At 43.9% G+C, this 21,132-nt stretch overlaps 1 protein-coding gene across 3 annotated transcripts in view; it reads right to left on the bottom strand.

The window, feature by feature from the left end:
• Positions 1-21,132, bottom strand: part of LOC139578766 (discs large homolog 1-like protein) — a 215,148-nt gene that overhangs the window by 117,131 nt on the left and 76,885 nt on the right. For 2 of the 3 annotated variants that reach the window (XM_071406763.1, XM_071406762.1), the window contains 2 exons: positions 18,085-18,138; positions 147-197 (listed from right to left, as the gene is read on the bottom strand). In XM_071406763.1, coding sequence (XP_071262864.1) covers positions 147-197; positions 18,085-18,138 — 105 coding nt within the window. Of the gene's footprint in view, positions 1-146; positions 198-18,084; positions 18,139-18,324; positions 18,538-21,132 lie in introns of those variants that run through there. The other variant, XM_071406764.1, reaches the window with a different exon arrangement.

Below are 21,132 nucleotides of genomic sequence, written 5' to 3'. Positions count from 1 at the left end.
CTCCAGCCACATCCCTCACCTTTTTACCAAATCAGTGGCAGGGAATTCACTTTGTTATTGTTTCAACTGGTGATTGGCTCTTTAATTTTAGAAACACCTATTTTATGAAAACATTAGCCATGTATGAGGGGTTTGCTCCTACTTACCCGTTCCAGAGTGATCTCCTCATACTCATAATCTGCTTCTGTTCCATTCACCTGAAAGACAAGACATCAGCCAATCAGTATCGTAGGGATCATAAGAGAGCTGTCTCCATTGGCCCATTGGCCCAGGAGAGGGTGCCTATGGAAAGATCAAACGTCTTTCCCACTGCACGTCTCATTTTGATGGCACACTATTCCTCAAAACCCAAATTGGAGGTGTTAAAGAAAGAAGTGTGAGTTGGTGAGTTGGTGACATTGTTGGATAGATTGAGATTGACATGAATAGTGATAGCTAGTTGAGCATTTTTAGGATATTATTCAATTCAATTTAGTTTCTTCAAACTACAGGATATGGAGGAGGTTGATTATTCAGTTGAAGTCGGAAGTTTACATACACCTTAGCCAAATACATTTAAACTCAGTTTCACAATTCCTGACATTTAATCCAAGTAACAATTCCCTGTCTTAGGTCAGTTAGGATCACTACTTTATTTTAAGAATGTGAAATGTCAGAATAATAGTAGAGAGAATGATTTATTTCAACTTTTATTTCTTTCATCACATTCCCAGTGGGTCAGAAGTTTACATACACTCAATTAGTATTTGGTAGCATTGCCTTTAAATTGTTCAACTTGGGTCAAACGTTTTGGGTAGCCTTTCACAAGCTTCCCACAATAAGTTGGGTGAATTTTGGCCCATTCCTCCTGACAGAGCTGGTGTAACTGAGTCAGGTTTGTAGGCCTCCTTGCTCGCACACGCTTCTGCCCACCGATTTTCTATGGGATTGAGGTCAGGGCTTTGTGATGGCCACTCCAGTACCTTGACTTTGCTGTCACTAAGCCATTTTGCCACAACTTTGGAAGTATGCTTGGGGTCATTGTCCATTTGGAAGACCCATTTACGACCAAGCTTTAACTTCCTGACTGATGTCTTGAGATGTTGCTTCAATATATCCACATAATTTTCGTACCTCATGATGCCATCTATTTTATGAAGTGCACCAGTCCCTTCTGCAGCAAAGCACCCCCACAACATGATGCTGCCACCCCCGTGCTTCACGGTTGGGATGGTGTTCTTCGGCTTGCAAGCCTCCCCCTTTTTCCTCCAAACATAACGATGGCGCTTATGGCCAAACAGTTCCATGTTTGTTTCATCAGACCAGAGGACATTTCTCCAAAAAGTACGGTCTTTGTCCCCATGTGCAGTTGCAAACCGTAGTCTGGCTTTAGTTATGGCGGTTTTGGAGCAGTGGCTTCTTCCTTGCTGAGCTGCCTTTCAGGTTACGTCGATATAGGACTCGTTTTGCTGTGGATATAGAATCTTTTGTACCTGTTTCCTTCAGTATCTTCACAAGGTCCTTTGCTGTTGTTCTGGGATTGATTTGCACCTTTCGCACCAAAGTACGTTCATCTCTAGGAGACAGAACGCGTCTCCTTCCTGAGCGGAATGACGACTGCGTGGTCCCATGGTGTTTATACTTGTGTACTATTGTTTGTACAGGTGAACGTGGTACCTTAAGGCATTTGGAAATTGCTCCCAAGGATGAACCAGACTTGTGGAGCTCTACAATTTATTTTCTGATGATGTCGATTAGCCTATCAGAAGCTTCTAACGCCATGACATAATTTTCTGGAATTTTCCAAGCTGTTTATTAAAGGCACAGTCAACTTAGTGTATGTAAACTTCTGACCTACTGGAATTGTGATACAGTGATTTATAAGTGAAATAATCTGTCTGTAAACAATTGTTGGGAAAATGACTTGTGTCATGCACAAAGTAGATGTCCTAACCGACTTAACAAAACTTTACTTTTTAACAAGACATTTGTGGAGTGTTTGAAAAACAAGTTTTAATGACTCCAACCTAAGTGTATGTAAACTTCTGACTTCAACCGTATATACAGTACAAGTCAAAAGTTTGGACACACCTACCTACCTATTATTTTCTATATTTTCTACATTGTAGAATAATAGTGAAGACATCAACACAATGAAATAACACATACGGAATCATGTATTAACACAAAACGTTTTAAAGAAATCAAAATATATTTTATATATTAGATTCTTCAAAGTAGCCACCCTTTGACTTGATGACAGCTTTGCACACTCTTGGCATTCTCTCAACCAGTTTCATGAGGTAGTCACCTGGAATGCTTGTCCAACAGTCTTGAAGGAGTTCCCACATATGCTTAGCACTTGTTGGCTGCTTTTCCTTCACTCTGCAGTCCAACTCATCCCAAACCATCTCAATTGGGTTGATGTCCGGTGATTGTGGAGGCCAGGTCATCAGATGCAGCACTCCATCACTCTCCTTCTTGGTCAAATAGCCCTTACACAGCCTGGAGGTGTGTTTTGGGTCAATGTCCGGTTGAAAAACAAATGATAGTGAGACTAAGTGCAAACCAGATGGGATGGCGTATTGCTGCAGAATGCTGTGGTAGCCATGCTGGTTAAGTGTGCGTTGAATTCTAAATAAATCACAGACAGTGTCACCAGCAAAGCAGCCCCACACCATCACACCTCCTCTTCCAGAAATCTCTTGATTCATCAGACCAAAGGACAGATTTACACTGATATAATGTACATTGTTCATGTTTCTTGGCACAAGCAAGTCTCTTCTTCTTGGTGGTGTCCTTTAGTAGTGGTTTCTTTGCAACAATTCGACCATTAAGGCCTGATTCATGCAGTCTCCTCTGAACAGTTGATGTTGAGATGTGTCTGTTACTTGAATTCAGTGAAGCATTTATTTGGGCTGAAATCTGAGGTGCAGTTAATTGCCGATTTCTGAGGCTGGTAACTCCAATGAACTTATCCTCTGCAGCAGTAGTAGCTCTGAGTCTTCCTTACCTGTGGTGGTCCTCTTGAGAACCAGTGTCATTTAGCCCTTGATGGTTTTTGCTTCTGCACTTGATGAAACTTTCAAAGTACTTGACATTTTCGGTATTGACTGACCATGTCTTAAAGTATTGATGGACTGTCATTTCTCTTTGCTTATTTGAGCTGTTCTAGCCATAATATGGACTTAGCCTTATCTGGTAAAAGACCATCTTCCATATACCAACCCTACCTTGTCACAACACAACTGATTGGCTGAAACTCATTAGGATGGGAATAAATACCACAAATTAACTTTTAACAAGGCACACCTGTTAATTGAAATGCACTCCAGGTGACTACCTCATGAAGCTGGTTGAGAGAATGCCAAGAGTGTGCAAAGCTGTCATCAAGGCAAAGGGTGGCTACTTTGAAGAATCTAAAATATATTTTGATTTGTTTAACACTTTTTTGGTTAATACATGATTCCATATGTGTTATTACATTGTTTTGATGTCTTCACTATTATTCTACAATGTAGAAAATAGTACAAATTAACAAAAATTAACTTGAATGAGTAAGTGTGTCCAAACTTTTGACTGGTACTGTATGTAGCAGTACTTTAGCTATAACAAACAACGGGTGGGTGAGAGAAGAGCAGAGCAGAGCTGACCCCTCAGTAGCAGCCTAATAAAGGGCAGCGCAGGCTGGCTATCCATGTGAAATCCCCTCTGCTCTGTCGGGAATACTGCAGCGTTTTGTAGCATGCAGGCAGGGAGGCGGCAGGGGTTTCTGAGCAGTGCACAGCGCTAATGCTGTCTTCCTGTGTGGCACGGGGGGGGGGGGGGATAATCTCCATGGGATTAGAGGTGATAGCCATGTTGGGAAAGAGAGGATCACAGAAGGGCTGCTCTGTCCCTGCCTAACTACAGTACCATCATCACTACGACTGCTCTGCCTCTGTCCTTGCCCTAACCCAACTATACACCACTAGGGCTGTGGCAATCACGACATTTCAGCCGGTGATTGTCAAACAACTAACTGTCGGTCTCACGATAATTGACCGTTAATTAACATAACACATTTATCATCTCCTGGCTTCAACACAAAAACTTCAAATAAATCCATGTAATATAGCCTACAGCTTCACAATAAATCCATTATTTATTTTAGACAGGTCTAAAGAAGCATGATAGGAAGAAAATGTAGTCTATTTCAGAAAAAAGAATAGCACACTCGGAGTTGTCCTTATGTGTAATGATGGGGCGGTGAGTCGGAAGCAGTTGCAACGTTTTAATAAAACACGCCACTAACATAAGGCAGGACACCGATACACAAGAACAATACCAACTGGTGAGTGAACATGGGAGAGTGACATTTAAAGGGGAGGAAATGTAGGTAATGGAGTCCAGGTGTGAATCACGATCCATCACGGCTGGACTGCCGACGCGATTGCCCGATGTGGTCTCAATAGTCTATTCTGTTACGATGTCGCCGAAGAACCAGCTACTAGCCCCGGCCCACTAGCTTTTCTGAACGCTGTGTTCCCTGCTCGCCTAGCGAAGTAGTGACTACCGTACAGCACCCTGACTCACCTAGTGCTGCTCTTTTGACCCTATGATCACTCGGCTACACAGCTGATGCCTCCTGGACTGTTTCAATAACACGGTACCTCATTTTGTTTACCTGTCGGCCCCAGCCTCGAACTCAGGTCTTGTATGTACCTAACTGACCCGCTCTGCCCATTCATCACCATTTACCTGTTGTTGTCTTTGCTCTCCTGATCAACACCTGTGATTGCTTTATGCCTCTTTCTAATGTCAATATGCCTTGTCTACTGCTGTCTTGGCTAGTTTTTACTGTTTTATTTCACTGTCCCACTCAAAATGCCTTAGATAGCTCTTTCGTCCCACCCCACACAAATTCAGAGACCTCACCTGGCTTAACTTGTCCCTCCAGAGACGAAACCTCTCTCATCGTCACTCAACGCCTAGTTTTACCTCCACTGTACTCACATCCTACCATACCCATGGCTGTACATTAAGCCTTGAATCTTTTCTACCACGGCCAAAAATCTGCTCCATTTATTCTCTGTCCCCAACGCGCTAGACTACCAGTTCTTATAGCCTTTAGCCGTACCCGCATCCTTCTCCTCCTCTGGAGATGTAGAGGTTAACCCAGGCCCTGTAGCCCCAAGTTCCACTTCTATTCCCCAGGCGCTATCATTTGCTGACTTCTGTAACCATAAAAGCCTTGGTTTCATGCATGTTAACATTCGAAGCCTCCTCCCTAAGTTTGTTTTATTCACGGCTTTAGCACACTCCGCCAACCCTGATGTCCTAGCCATGTCTGAATCCTGGCTTAGGAAGGCCACCAAAAATTCTGAAATTTCCATCCCCAACTACAATATTTTCAGCCAAGATAGAACTGCCAAAGAGGGTGGAGTTGCAATCTACTGCAGAGATAGCCTGCAGAGTTCTGTCATGCTATCCAGGTCTGTGCCCAAACAGTTTGAGCTTCTACTTTTAAAAATCCACCTTTCCAGAAATAAGTCTCTCACTGTTGCTGCTTGTTATAGACCCCTCAGCCCCCCGCTGTGCCTTGGACACCATATGTGAATGAATTGCCCCCCATTGATCTTCAATTTGTACTGTTAGGTGACCTAAACTGGGACATGCTTAACACCCCGGTCGTCCTACAATCTAAGCTAGATGCCCTCAATCTCACACAAATTATCATGGAACCTACAAGGTAAACCCTAAATCCGTAAACAAGGGCACCCTCATAGATATCATCCTGACCAACCTGCCCTCTAAATACACCTCTGCTGTCTTCAACCAGGATCTCAGCAATCACTGCCTCATTGCCTGCGTCCGTAATGGGTCCGCGGTCAAACAACCACCCCTCATCACTGCCAAACGCTCCCTAAAACACTTTAGCGATCAGGCCTTTCTAATCGACCTGGCCCGGGTATCCTGGAAGGATATTGACCTCATTCCGTCAGTAGAGGATGCCTGGTTATTCTTTCAAAGTGCTTTCCTCACCATCTTAAATATGCATGCCCCATTCAAAGAAAAAAAAACTAAGAACAGATATAGCCCTTGGTTCACTCCAGACCTGACTGCCCTTGACCAGCACAAAAACATCCTGTGTCGTACTGCATTAGCATCGAATAGCCCCCGCGATATGCAACTTTTCAGGGAAGTTAGGAACGAATATACACAGGCAGTTAGGAAAGCAAAGGCTAGCTTTTTCAAACAGAAATTTGCATCCTGTAGAACAAACTCCAAAAATGTCCGGGACACTGTAAAGTCCATGGAGAATAAGAGCACCTCCTCCGAGCTGCCCACTGCACTGAGGATAGGAAACACTATCACCACCAATAAATCTACGATAATCAAGAAGTTCAATAAACATTTTTCTACGGCTGGCCATGCTTCCACCTGGCCACCCCTACCCTGGTAAACAGCTCTGCACCCCCCACTGCAACTTGCCCAAGCCTCCCCCATTTCTACTTCACCCAAATCCAGATAGCTGATGTTCTGAAAGAGCTGCAAAATTTGGACCCCTACAAATCAGCTGGGCTAGACAATCTGGACCCTCTCTTTCTAAAGTTATCCGCAGCAATTGTAGCAACCCCTATTACTAGCCTGTTCAACCTCTCCTTCGTATCGTCTGAGATCTCTAAAGATTGGAAAGCTGCCGGGGTCATCCCCCTCTTCAAAGGGGGTGATATTCTAGACCCAAACTGTTACAGACCTATATCTATCCTACACTGCCTTTCTAAAGTCTTCGAAAGCCAAGTTAACAAACAGATCACCGACCATTTCGAATCCCACCGTACCTTCTCCGCTTTGCAATCTGGTTTCCCAAGCTGGTCATGGGTGCACCTCCGCCACGCTCAATGTCCTAAATGATATCATAACCGTCATTGATAAAAGACAATACTGTGCAGCCGTATTGGTGATTCTCCGTATTGGTGATTCTCTGATCCACCTCTACGCAGAGAACACCATTCTGTATACTTCTGGCCCTTCTCTGGACACTGTGTTAACAACCCTCCAGATGAGCTTCAACGCCATACAACACTCCTTCCGTGGCCTCCAACTGCTCTTAAATGCAAGCAAAACTAAATGCATGCTCTTCAACCGATCGCTGCCCGCACCTGCCCACCCATCTAGCATCACTACTCTGGACGCTTCTGACTTAGAATATGTGGACAACTACAAATTCCTAGGTGTCTGGTTAGACTGTAAACTCTCCTTCCAGACTCACATTAAGCATCTCCAATCCAAAATTAAATCTAGAATCGGCTTCCTATTTCGCAACAAAGCCTCCTTCACTCATGCTGCCAAACATACCCTCGTAAAACTGACCATGCTACCGATCCTTGACTTCGGCGATGTCATTTACAAAATAGCCTCCAACACTCTACTCAGCAAATTGGATGTAGTCTATCACAGTGCCATCTGTTTTGTCACCAAAGCCCCATATACTACCCACCATTGCGACCTGTATGCTCTCGTTGGCTGGCCCTCGCTTCATATTCGTCGCCAAATCCACTGGCTCCAGGTCATCTATAAGTCTTTGCTAGATAAAGCCCCGCCTTATCTCAGCTCACTGGTCACCATAGCAGCATTCACCCGTAGCAAGCGCTCCAGCAGGTATATTTCACTGGTCACCCCCAAAGCAAACTCCTCCTTTCCTTCCAGTTCTCTGCTGCCAATGACTGGAACGAATTGCAAAAATCACTGAAGCTGGAAACTTATATCACCCTCACTAACTTTAAGCATCAGCTGTCAGAGCAGCTTACCGATCATTGCACCTGTACTTAGCCATCTGTAAATAATCCACCCAGCTACCTCATCCCCATATAGTTTTTTTCTCCCTCCTTTGCACCCCAGTGTCTCTACTTGCACATTCATCTTCTACACATCTATAACTCCAGTGTTAATGCTAAATTGTAATTATTTCGCCACTATGGCCTATTTATTGCCATACCTCCCTAATCTTACTGCATTTGCACACACTGTATATAGACATTTCTATTGTTTTATTGACTGTACGTTTGTTTATCCCATGTGTAACTGTGTTGTTTGTGTCGCACTGCTTTGCTCTATCTTGGCCAGGTCACAGTTGTAAATGAGAACTTGCTCTCAACTGGCCTGCCTGGTTAAATAAAGGTAAAATAAAAATAAACATGAAAAGAGGGTATGTATGTCACCTCATTGACCCTCCGGAGAACCTTGAACGGCCCCACAAACCAGGGGCTCAGTTTCTTGCAGGGCAGGCGGAGTGGGAGCCAAACACGATCCCCAGGATGGAACACAGGGGTCTCACTGAGGTGACAGTCTGCCTGTTCCTTCTGACGATGGACGGCGCTCTGGAGGCTCACGTGCACCCAGTGGAGGAGTGACGTAGAGAGTTCTGGGTGTACTCGGCCCAAGGAAAGAAATGTGTCCACTCACCCAGCAGGTCCTGACAGTGACTCCTCAGGTACCACCCTAGCTCCTGATTCATTCTGCCCGTTAGACTGAGACCGATACCCGGATGTGAGACTAATCATGACCCCGAGCTTCTCCAAGAAGGCCCGCCATATTTGGGATGCGAATTATGGGCCACGGTCCGAGACGATGTCACCGGAAGGCCATAATGCCGGAAGACCTGCTGGAAGAGTGCCTCAGCGACCTGGAGAGCAATGGGAAGACCAGGAAAAGGGATGAATCGACATGACTCGGAAAATCTATCCATTACCACCAGAATGGTGGTGAAAACTTCAGAAGGAGGAAGATCAGTAACAAAGGCAATAGATAGATGGGACCAAGGTCGCTGAGGCACGGGAAGCGGCAGGAGCTTCCCTGCTGAGCATTCTGGGGGGACTTAAGTTTGAGCACACTCGGAACAGGAGTTGACATACCGCGTAACTTCCTGCACCAAGGTGGGCCACCAGTATATCTCGGTGATGGAATGGATGGTGCGAGAAATACCTGGATGTCCAGCGACGACAGCTGTGTGTGCCCAGGTCAGCAGCCAATCCCTTATCCCTGTGGGAATGTAGATGCACGCGGGAGGACAATTCTCCCGAAAGGCCTCGTTGGCTGCGGGAGACCAAACCAACCTACGAGGCCCACCCTTGAGGAGGGAGGTGAGACGGGTGGCGAGCGTGCTGAAGTTCCAGATGAATCGGCGGTAAAAGTTGGCAAACCCCAAAAACCATTAACACCTTGATGGTGGTTGGGACTGGCCATGACCTTACCACATCTACCTTCTTGTCCTCCATCCTCACTCCCTGCGGGCTGATTTGGTGCCCAAGAAGGAGACAGTCCTCTGGGGGAATTGGCACGTCTCCGCCTTGACGATCAGGTGGTTAGCCAAGAGGCGTTCCTGGACTAATGACCATCGTAATGTTATGTTTGGAGGAAAAAAGGGGAGGCTTGCAAGCCGAAGAACACCATCCCAATCGTGAAGCATGGGGGTGGCAGCATCATGTTGTGGGGGGGTGCTTTGCTGCAGGAGGGACTGGTGCACTTCACAAAATAGATGGCATCACGAGGAACGAAAATTATGTGGATATATTGAAGCAACATCTAAAGACATCAGTCAGGAAGTTAAAGCTTGGTCGCAAATGGGTCTTCCAAATGGACCCCAATCATACTTCCAAAGTTGTGGCAAAATGGCTTAAGGACAACAAAGTCAAGGTACTGGAGTGGCCATCACAAAGCCCTGACCTCAATCCTATAGAACATTTGTGGGCAGAAATGGAAAAGCGTGTGCAAGCTAGGAGGCCTACAAACCTGACTCAGTTACACCAGCTCTGTCAGGAGCAAAGGGCCAAAATTCACCCAACTTATTGTGGGAAGCTTGTGGAAGGCTACCCGAAACTTTTGACCCAAGTTAAACGATTTAAAGGCAATGCTACCAAATGCTAATTGAGTGTATGTAAACTGGTCCACGCGCCATTCCGCCGCGTGAAGGTGTGTAACCCCTACCTCCATGGGTTCAGCCTCTGATTCTGAACACTCGCCGAAGGAGGGAGAAAAGTGATGAAGATGCCGACACTCCCGGAGCAGGTTATCCAGACGGATGGCCCTCCTCGCGCAGACCTCTTCTAAATAACGTGCTGAGCGCCGGCTCATTCCATCCATTGGAAACTGCTACTGTCCGGAAGGTATGCACATACTCAGCAGGTGTCTGATTCGCGTGCTAGAGCTGAAGCAGATGCTCACCTCCCTCTCTGCACTTCGCGGGATGATCCAAAATACATTTAAACAGAGCCATGAACCCCTCACAAGACTCAAGCTCATCCTCTCCTCCCTTCCATTCCAATGCCCGTCCAGTCAGCAGAGAAATAACAGTGGCAACCTTAGACATCTCGGTGGTGGGGGCTCCCATCTGATGTGCAAAATAGAGGGAGCACTGAAGGTGGAAGCCACGGCATTTGGATGGTTTCCCGTCATATTTCTCCGGGAGGGATAGACGGGCATCGCTGACCTGAGCGGGTTGCTGGATGGGCTGGTGTGCTGACTCGTTGGGTAGACGGGCTCTAGAATATCCTCTGCTGTTGAAATGTTGTAGACTGCGGAGAACATCCTCCATGGCCGTACCCAGTTGAGCCAGCTGATCTTGGTGTTGACGAAGAAGGTAACCTTGTTCATCAATCGTCTGGGAGATGTCCAGTTGTCCTGCTGCTTCAATATTTTGAGTGGGTATTCTGTAATGATGGGGCGGTGAGTCGGAACCAGGAACACGCCACTAACATAAGGCAGAACGCCGATACACAATGACAATACCAACTGGTGAGTGAACATGGGAGAGTGACGTATAAAGGGAAGGAGATGATGAAAGTAATGGAGTCCAGGTGTGAATCAAGCATCCAGGTGCGCGTAATGATTAGTGCCAGGTGTGCGTAAATGATGAATCCCAGGACCGGTGGTTAGTTCTCTGGCAACATCATACGCCGGAGGGGAGGAGCAGGAGCAAACGTGACATTATGTTAGGTCCTGTGATGTGGTTAATTTAGATTTATTGGGATAGGGGGCAGCATTTTCACTTTTGGATGAATAGCGTGCCCAGAGTGAACTGCCTCCTACTCAGTCCCAGATGCTAATATATGCATATTATTATTAGTATTGGATAGAAAACACTCTGAAGTCAAAACTGTTTGAATGATGTCTGTGAGTATAACAGAACTCATATGGCAGGCAAAAACCTGAGAAAAAATCCAAACAGGAAGTGGGAAATCTGAGGTTTGTAGTTTTTGAACTCAGCCCCTATCGAATTCACAGTGGGATATGGGTTATGGTACACTTCCTAAGGCTTCCACTAGATGTCAACTGTCTTTAGAACGTTGTTTCAGGCTTCTCATGTGAAGGGGGGCCGGATGGGAGCTGTTTGACTAAGGGGTATGCCTGCAGCCTCGTTCTCAGTCACGCGCGTTCACATGAGAGGTATCTCTCGTTTCATTGCTTTTCTACAGACAATGGAATTCTCCGGTTGGAACATTATTTAACATTTATGATAAAAACATCCTAAAGATTGATTCTATACTTAATTTGACAAGTTTCTTCGACCTGTAATATAACTTTTTGAACTTTTCGTCCGACTGGACCTGAACACGCTTTTGGATTTGTTTACCAAACGCCCTAACAAAATAAGCTATTGTGACATAAATGGACATAAATGATGGACATTATCGAACAAAACAAACATTATTGTGGAACTGCGATTCCTGGGAGTGCATTCTGATGAAGATCAAAGGTAAGTGAATATTTATAATGCTATTTCAGACTAATGTTGACGGCGCAACATGGCGGATATTTATTTTGGCTGGTTTGGGTTCTGAGCGCCGTTCTCAGATTATGCTTTTTCCGTAAAGTTTTTTTAAATCTGACACAGCGGTTGCGAAGTGTATCTAAAGTTCCATGCATAACACTTGAATTTTCATCAAGGTTTATAATGAGTATTTCTGTGAATTCATGTGGCTCTCTGCAAAATCATAGCCTGTTTTTGAACTACTGAACATAACACACCAATGTAAAATGAGATTTTTGGATATAAATATGCACTTTATCGAACAAAACATACATGTATTGTGTAACATGAAGTCCTATGAGTGTCATCTGATCAAGATCATCAAAGGTTAGTGATTAATTTTATCTCGATTTGTGCTTTTTGTGACTCCTCTCTTTGGCGGGAAAAATGGCTGGGTTTTTCTGTGACTTGGTGGTGACCTAACATAATCGTTTGTGGAGCTTTCGCTGTAAAGCATTTTTGAAATCAGACACTATGGCTGGATTAACGAGAATTGTATCTTTAAAATGGTGCCTAATACTTGTATGTTTGACAAATTTGATTTATGAGATTTCTGTTGATTTGTATTTGGCGCCTTGCAATTTCCGCTAGCGGAACCCCAGTCCTGGACAGGTTAATGTAACTTTAGTTGTTCTACAAACATTGGTCTATATGTTTAGATTTTTAATACATTGTAAGACTGGATGATGAGACTAATGATGATTTGAAAAAAGTCGCTTAAAGGGCATGAGCTCTGCTTTGTTTTCTTGTGCAGGCTGTACACACTTCATTAGTCTCTCATTCACAATTTGACGGTTTTGGAGCAGTGGCTTCTTCCTTGCTGAGCGGCCTTTCAGGTTATGTCGATACAGGATTCGTTTTACTGTGGATATAGATACTTTTGTGCCTGTTTCCTCCAGCATCTTCACAATGTCCTTTGCTGTTGTTCTGGGATTGATTTGCACTTTTCGCACCAAAGTACGTTCATCTCTAGGAGACAGAATGCGTCTCCTTCCTGAGCGGTATGACGGCTACGTGGTCCCATGGTGTTTATACTTGGGTACTATTGTTTGTACAGATGAACATGGTACATTCAGGCGTTTGGAAATTGCTCCCAAGGATGAACCAGACTTGTGGAGGTATACCATTTTTTTCTGAGGTCTTGGCTGATTTATTTTGATTTTCCCATGATGTCAAGCAAAAAGGCACATCCACAGGTACACCTCCAATTGACTCAAATTATTTCAATTAGCCTATCAGAAGCTACTAAAGCCATGACATCATTTTCTGGAATTCTCCAAGCTGTTTAAAGGCACATTCAACTTAGTGTATGTAAACTTCTCACCTACTGGAATTGTGATACAGTGAATTATAAAAGTAGATGTCCTAACCGACTTGCAAAAACTATAGTTTGTTTAACAAAAACAAGTTTTAATGACTCCAACATAAGTGTATGTAAACTTCCGACTTCAAATGTAACACGAGAGTATGTGTCTTGATTGAGGCAGCAGGAGATTGGGGATTCTTATGAAACCAGTTTTAAACATAGTTTGTAGCAAATTGAGTTATTTATGCATTTGCATAAATCTATCATTCTGAAGACTAAGATGTTTAGTCTTATTTTAAATACATGTATAATTATCGCCTGATTCTTGTTCATTTTTACCCCAAATTCTCATTACCGAAATGCGTCCGGATTAAATTCTTTGGTCACGTTATACAATTTTACTTTAAGTTAGAAAAACCTATTTGAAAAAAACACAGAATATGTTGTTGCAGTTTGTCCGTAAATCATAATTTTTTTTTATTCTAGTTGAAGTTTACATTAGTATTACATGTATTACATAAAAATCAGTAATTAAATGGAGTTTTATTCACCCATCATGCATCATCTAGAGTAGTAGTTCTTAGATGACCAAAAGTTAAGTTAATGTATTCGCTTATATGCCTTCAGAATGAGGTTCTTATTCTCAACACCCCCTTGTGGTGAGGACTAAAATGACTAAAAAGCCGAAATGGCTAAAAAGCTCAATTTGGGAAAAAGTCAGAGAACCATTACATGGAGGCATGAATGCGCTTTAGTGATGTGGTCAATTGTTTGCTGACTCATATTATTATTTATTTATTCAGGGGAAACCCCATTAAGACCGTGGTCCCATTCCCAAGGGTGCCCTGATCACAACAATACAACAACCAATACAATGTTAAACAGCAGTCAACACAAAACACATTTTTAAAAAACTGTTATAGTCCTCAGCTACTACTATGGGTCCTTAATTAACACCCTAAACTGCCTAAGCGACACCACAACATCTAATTGTGATGAGCTCTGCAAATTGTTCCAGCAGTGAGGCTCATTAAAACTGAAAACAGATTTAGCTAATTCGGTGGAGACCCGAGGAACCTCAAGAGATAACCAACTCTGTGAACGGGTTTGGTAAGTTATGTTTTTATTCTTCAACAATGAAGTTAGGTAAGTCGGAAGCTTGTGTAGTAGAGCTTTGTAAACAAAAAGGGAATAGTGAAGTGATCAACGGGACTTTAATGAGGACCAGCCAACCTTTTAATACAGGATGCAATGATGAGTATTAAAACGGTCACCTATAATATAATGGCTGTCTGCAGATTGAGCTAAGGGCCTCTCATTACCGAAACACATATTTCTCATTACTATGTTCTGTTTAGGTTCATTTCGGTAATGAGAGCCTTCATTTTGGTAATGATAATACGATAATTCTAATATATAGTCAATGGGTGTGCTGTGCTGGTAACTTTATTTAATTACTAAGAACACTTCTTAAACCTATTCTATCGATTTTTTGTAAAACAGTTTGTCATGAAATATGGGGTGTATAAACCCCATTTAACTTACTTCAAGCCACAAATCATTTGGGATTAATAAATTGCACACTTTGATGATTTGTTGGGATACTGAATCTCTGATTGAGATCAGTACAGTTTTTCAATGACAAACTACGCAACACTCATTACCGAAACATGCAGTCTCATCTCCGAAACCTGTTTATTATTACCGTAATGCACCAATATTTAAGAAATATGAAAAGAAAACACATTTGTGCTTAATCTGGAAGTGTGACCTTTGTTCTTTATCCAAATATGTGTAGATAAATAAAACATGTACAGTATACACAAGTGAATGTGACAAAACATTTTTTAAAGGTTGTGCTATGGTAATGAGATAAATTATGAAATAAATATTAATAATATTTTTTTTATAAAATTTTAAATATGACATTTTTTACTCAGGCCTTTTCATTAGTGGCGTAATGTCAACAATTTATTTGTTCATTATGTTGTTGAAAATTGTTGCGGTAATGATAATTTTTGCATGGGTAGTTAACATGTATAATATCTTATCAAAAAACATAATAATAATTAAGAAATAGAAAGTACAGATCCTAATCTCAGTGATCTAAGAGGAAATTTTGTAAAAAATGACACTTGAGAATTTGTGAGAATGACCCTGTCACGCCCTGATCTGTTTCACCTGTCTTTGTGATTGTCTCCACCCACCTCCAGGTGTTACCCATTTTCCCCATTAGTCCCTGGGTATTTATTCCGTTCCCTGTTTATTTGTTGCCAGTCTGTCTTGTCTTGTCAAACAGCGTGTTTTTCCTGCTTTCTCTTATCTATCTTTTGCTAGTCCTCCCGGTTTTGACCCTTGCCTGCCTTGACTCTGAACCCGCCTGCCTGACCATACTTCCTGCCCTGACCTCGAGCCTGCCTGCCTCTCTGTACCTCCTGGACTCTGACCTTATGATCTTTTGCCTGTCCACGACCATTCTCTTGCCTGCCCCTTGGATTATAATAAATATCAGAGACTCGAACCATCTGCTTCTCGTGTCTGCATCTGGGTCTCACCATGTGCCCTTATAGACCCAGATGCACCTTTATGTTAAGTGTCTTTAGAGCGTTGGGCCACTAACCGGAAGGTTGCTGGATCGAACCCCCAAGCTGACATGGTAAAAATCTGTCGTTCTGCCCCTGAGCAAGGCAGTTAACCCACTGTCCCAGGGCACCGAAGACGTGGATGTCGATTAAGGCAAGCCCCGCACCTCTCTGATTCAGAGGGGTTGGGCTAAATGCGGAAGACACATCTCAGTTGAATACATTCAGTTGGACAACTGACTAGGTACCCCCTTCCCCTTTACAATTCCCCCTTCTCTCTCTAAGGCATTCCTCTCTCGCTCGCTCTCTCCCAGGGTAGCCATACAGGCCCCAAATTAGGTTCAATCTCAGAAACATTGCTGTGTTTTTCTCTCTCACTCTCTCTCTGCCAGGGTAGCCATATCGGCTCCAAATTAGAATCAATTAGAGCCATTTGGTGTAGTAGAAACTTCCTTTTCCACTTTTTCTTTCAATCAGTTTGGTTGAATAACAATGTTAGGGATAAAATAATACACACAGACAGTGCTGTGGAGGGATTAGAGGTTTAGAGTTCCTAAATAAAAGTTGCAATAGGAAAATAAATGAACACCCAACAATTAATCTCCCAACCAACCCCAGCATGCCAAAGTGTTACACAAGGCCCTGTCCATGATTTGGGCTATTTGAGTGTGATCCTGTAACCCAGGCTTTAAGCTCCCTGATGGGACTCCAAGGCCTTTAAATACCAAATGCATTCCTGTCTATTTGCACAAAATACTAGGCTACTTACCTGCTTGCAATGCAGTACTTCAACCACTAGAAACTGTGCGTATTCATGGTCTGAAGTTTGTGGGAAGCTAAGCAAATTCTCTGTTCAAGTTCAGTTTTTATGAATGCCAACTTTTGCGTGAAAACTGGCATGTTTTGGGGTATATTTTGTACGTACGCAACGTTTTTTTAAACGAGGCCTCTGATGCCGTCACCAGAGTCCTAGGGAAACAGATGAACAAGACAGTCAGTGCAAGCAACACTACTGAACTCAGTCACTCACTAGGCTGCTGAGACGAAGTCAAGCATTCAACACTAGGTACGCCCGTGCACTGAGACAGAATGGAATCTCTGGGCACAGGACTATAGAAAGACCCCCAGAGCAAAGAACTATCCTCCAGCAGGTAGGAGTAACACCAGAGGAAAGAGAATCAGTTTGACATGTAAGGTATGATATCCAACCCGCCCAAGGGTTTTACATCTTATCATAGGCTGGTCTGCACTTTCCGGTGTTTCCCTGTGAGGAGGTAGCAGCAAACTCAACATTTAGTTAGAAAAACTATCCTTAGCCAGTAGCCAGCTTGATGGCTGAACTACAGTAGAGTGAAGTTGCCTTCTCTCTCTAACACCTGCTCAGAAGAGAACAATAGCTACCGTAACTCCCCTGGTGTCTTAGAAGCATCTTGTCATATCGCAGAAATGCACGCACACACACACACGCATGCACACGCACACACACGCACACACAGACACACACACCTTATTGACCTTCTCTGTGTTAAACTCGCACCCTGGTTATTGTAATTCACACCTCAACCGTGTCCCTCAACTCTTTGTTAATATTACCATGCTGCTATCGTGAGGACCTGTTCTTATGCAATAGTCACATCACCAGCAATTTCCATCGGGATCAGCAGTTACTGTAATATACGTGCTATTCATTGACCATTAGATTGAGCAGTGGGTATACAGGGGATGAGTATACATTCTATATTCCCCTCAGCAGAATTATGCACAGAGACTAGACCACGCATAATTTTTTGGCTTGCAATCTCAAAAAACAATCTCAATGGAAGGCATTTCCCCAGCCCAGATAAATACACTATTCTGGACATTCGGGAGGTTCAGTGTGCCTGGTAACAGAAAGTAATAATAATGTAAATTGTACAGTACATTGTTGTTGCTGCATACTGTACAAAGAGAGGTTCAAATCACCAAGTAGATAAACCAGACATAATAGTCAACGGCTGTAGCTTGCATCTTTGATTTCTAGCTCTGGCTGGTAACAATTATTGATTATAGATTGACATGGTATTTCGCTTTAACAGCAACTATGTTGTGCTTCATAAACAAAGGACAGGATGGTTACACTCTATTTGGTAGTCCATTATTTCCTGGTACTTAGCCTACATCGTTGACATTATATGGTAACATGGTAATTACATAACAGTTCTCTAATAACCATTTGGTTTTGGTGTTTTATTAGGATCCCCGTTAGCTGTTGCAAAAGCAGCAGCTACTCTTCCTGGGGCCACACAAAACATGAAACATAATACAGATTGACATAATACAGAACATCAATAGACAAGAACAGCTCAAGGACAGAACTACATACATTTATTTGTGGCTAATTTCAGTTCAGTGTTTTTCTGTGCGTGCGTAAAGAAATGCAGACTTACGTATGGGGGCGTGTCCAAACTGTCTGTGTTGACCACCACTGGAGGTGGGTTTGCCTGTAACAGAAAACAAAAATTAACTCAGTTTTGGTTTTCAAAATATCTAGTGAAAAAATACAATTTTTTTTTCACCTCGCGATTACCCTGGTAGTATGTTGCAAAAGCTTCACACAGCAACAACAAAAAAATAAATACATTTGGCAAACCCCCCCCCAAAATTTGTGAGACAAAATAATCACTTACTCTCCGCATGTTTTGGTAGAACATTTTGAAAGCATCGGCTAGAGATTATCACGGCAGAATGGGTCCATATGCGACATGACATGGTGTTCTGTTGTGCCGAACTCCTGAAGCTTGAAGCCTACAGCTATGGCGTCGACCCAAACACCCCCAACTACAGCCTTAATAACAGACAACTCCTCCTGGCGCTTCACTGGGCTGATCTCTCCTACAGGTCTGGAGGTAAAAACAACCACCCGAAGCTGAATATCTCTCCAGAAACACTCATCCTTCAAACCCAACCACCCCCATCAAAACAGAAGCCAAATGGGAGGGGTGTAAAAAAAACAAAAAAACAGTAACAGAAAAGAGGAGGGAAAAAAAGAAGAGAGTATGACCTGTGACATGGGTGACCAGGGTGCGGGTGGAGAGAAGGGTGGAGAGATGGCAGGAATGGTCTCAGCTGGTATAAGGATCACAGGGATTATGGGTACGGGGGGCGGGACCACCACATCTGGCTGCCAAACAATGGCAATGGAGGTCGAGGGTCAGGGTACAGCACATATAGACACACAGGCAGAATACACAACTACACACAACACATCACATGATGAAGGGCAAGAAGGGAGGGAGGAAGAGATGGAGAGAGAGAGATAGAAAGAGAGTGGGTGAGAGAGAGAGAGAGAGAGAGAGAGAGAGAGAGAGGAATCGAGAGATTGAATGAGTGGGTGAGTGAGAGAGAGAACAGGTGAGAGAAATTGAAAGAGAAATTGAGAGAGAGAAAATATGATAATGTTCTGAGTGATGATAATGTGGTAGTGAGGGAGGATTGTCTAGTGGCAGCTGCTGAGGGCTCAAATGTGTGCGTAGATTATGGAGAGGGGGATGAGAGGAGAAAATGGAGAGATAAAAGAATGGGCTGAACCACCCAGCATCAGAGAGGCTATCAAAGTGCATCCATTGATAAGATTTTGGGGATTTGGTGTGTTGTTCTGTGCGACCGAGGATTCAGTGAGTATTTACTACTGTGTTACTGACCGAGTACTAAGAACGATGTGAACATCCTTGCCTCTTCTGACCTCACCCTTTCCCAGTCTCCTCCCACTCACAAGGCAGGCAATACAATTGACCTCATCTTTTCTAGAGGCTGTTCTCCTACTAATCTCACTACAACCCCCTTCCAGGTCTCTGATCACTACTTTGTTTCATTTTCCGTCTCCCTCTCCTCCAACCCTAGCCAATCAGCCCCTACCCAGATGGTCATGTGCGCTGTCACAATCTTTGTTCTCTCTCCCCCACTACTCTCTCCTCTTCTATCCTATCATCTCTCCCTTCTGCTAAATCATTCTCCCTCCTGTCTCCTGATTCTGCCTCTTCAACATTACTCTTCTCCCTTTCCGTATCCTATGACTCGCACTCTCCCCTTTCCTCCCGGCCGGGTCGTCCCTCCCCTCATGCTCCATGGCTGAATGACTCATTGCGAGCTTACAGAACAGGGCTGCGTGCAGCTTACCTTCTCTTCCTCTGTATCCAGTGCTAAAGCCACTTTGTGTCACTTTAAATTTCAAGCTTCTGCCTCTAACCCTAGGAAACTCATTTCCATTTCCCTAGTAAGATCCTCCCTCCTTAATCCTCCACCCCTCCCCCTCCCTCTCTGCAGACAACTTTGTCAACCACTTTGAGAAGAAGGCTGACTACATCCGCTCCTCATTCACTCAGCCTATTGAGTCCACTAGTCCCACAGAACTACCCTATGCCTTGAACTCTTTCTCCACTCTCTTCAGATGAACACTTGACCACTCTAATGTAAACAACTACAGACTAGCATCCCGTCATTATTGTATTTCCGAAATACTCAAGATAACTCTCTCGTTATCTTTCTCAGAACGATCTTCTTGACCCTAACCAGTCAGGCTTCAAGATGGGTCACTCAACCGAGACTGCTCTTCTGTGTCATGGAGGCTCTCCACACTGCCAAAGCTGACTCTCTCTCCTCTGTTCTCATATTCCTAGTTCTATCCACTGCCTTTGGCATCGTGAACCATCCATTCCTGCCCCCACCCTCTCAGAGCTGGGTGTCTGAGGCTCTGAACATTCTTGGATTGCATCCTATCTGGCAGGATCTGTGTTTGCACCACGTGCTCTCACTACTGGTGTCCCTCAAGGCTCAATTCCAGTCCCTCTCCTCTTCTCTCTATACACCAAGTCATATACTTACATGGTCTCTATCATTGCTATGTGGATGTCACTTAACTACTCTTCACCTTCCTCCCTTCTGAAAGTCAGGTGGCGACACGCATCTCTGCATGCCTGTCAGACATCTCAGCTTTGATGTCGGCCCACCACCTCAAGCTCAACTCCGACAAAACAGAGCTGCTTTTCGTCCCGGGGAAGGCCTGCCCACTCCAAGACCTCTCCATAACAGTTGACAACTCCACGGTGTCCCCTTTCCCAGAGTGCAAAGAGCCTTGGCGTGACTAGGGCTGTTGCAAAGACCATATGACTGCCACACAAGTCAGGAAGGCAGTCAAATTCTACATGACCATTTAGTCACGGTAATTAGGCTTCTGCAAGCTCTGATGCAGCTGATGGTCATTAGTAGCCTACCAAACGTGCTAACTGCCTGGTACTCAGCACTCCTCCATTCGCTATTTAAGTGCATAGATGACTGTCATGAGCGTTGTATAAATAATCGGACCAAGACGGACCAATCGGACCAAGACGCTATGGGAGTCCCATAGGGTGGCGCACAATTGGCCCAGCGCCGTCCATGTTTGGCTAGCGTAGGCCGTCATTGTAAACAAGAATTTGTTCTTAACTGACTTGCCTTGC

Source organism: Salvelinus alpinus, chromosome 6 (genome assembly GCF_045679555.1).
Source record: "Salvelinus alpinus chromosome 6, SLU_Salpinus.1, whole genome shotgun sequence".
NCBI classification, from domain to species: domain Eukaryota; kingdom Metazoa; phylum Chordata; class Actinopteri; order Salmoniformes; family Salmonidae; genus Salvelinus; species Salvelinus alpinus.
The sequence above is the reverse complement of the archived record's forward strand: the minus strand, read 5'-3'. Positions and strand labels throughout refer to the sequence as shown.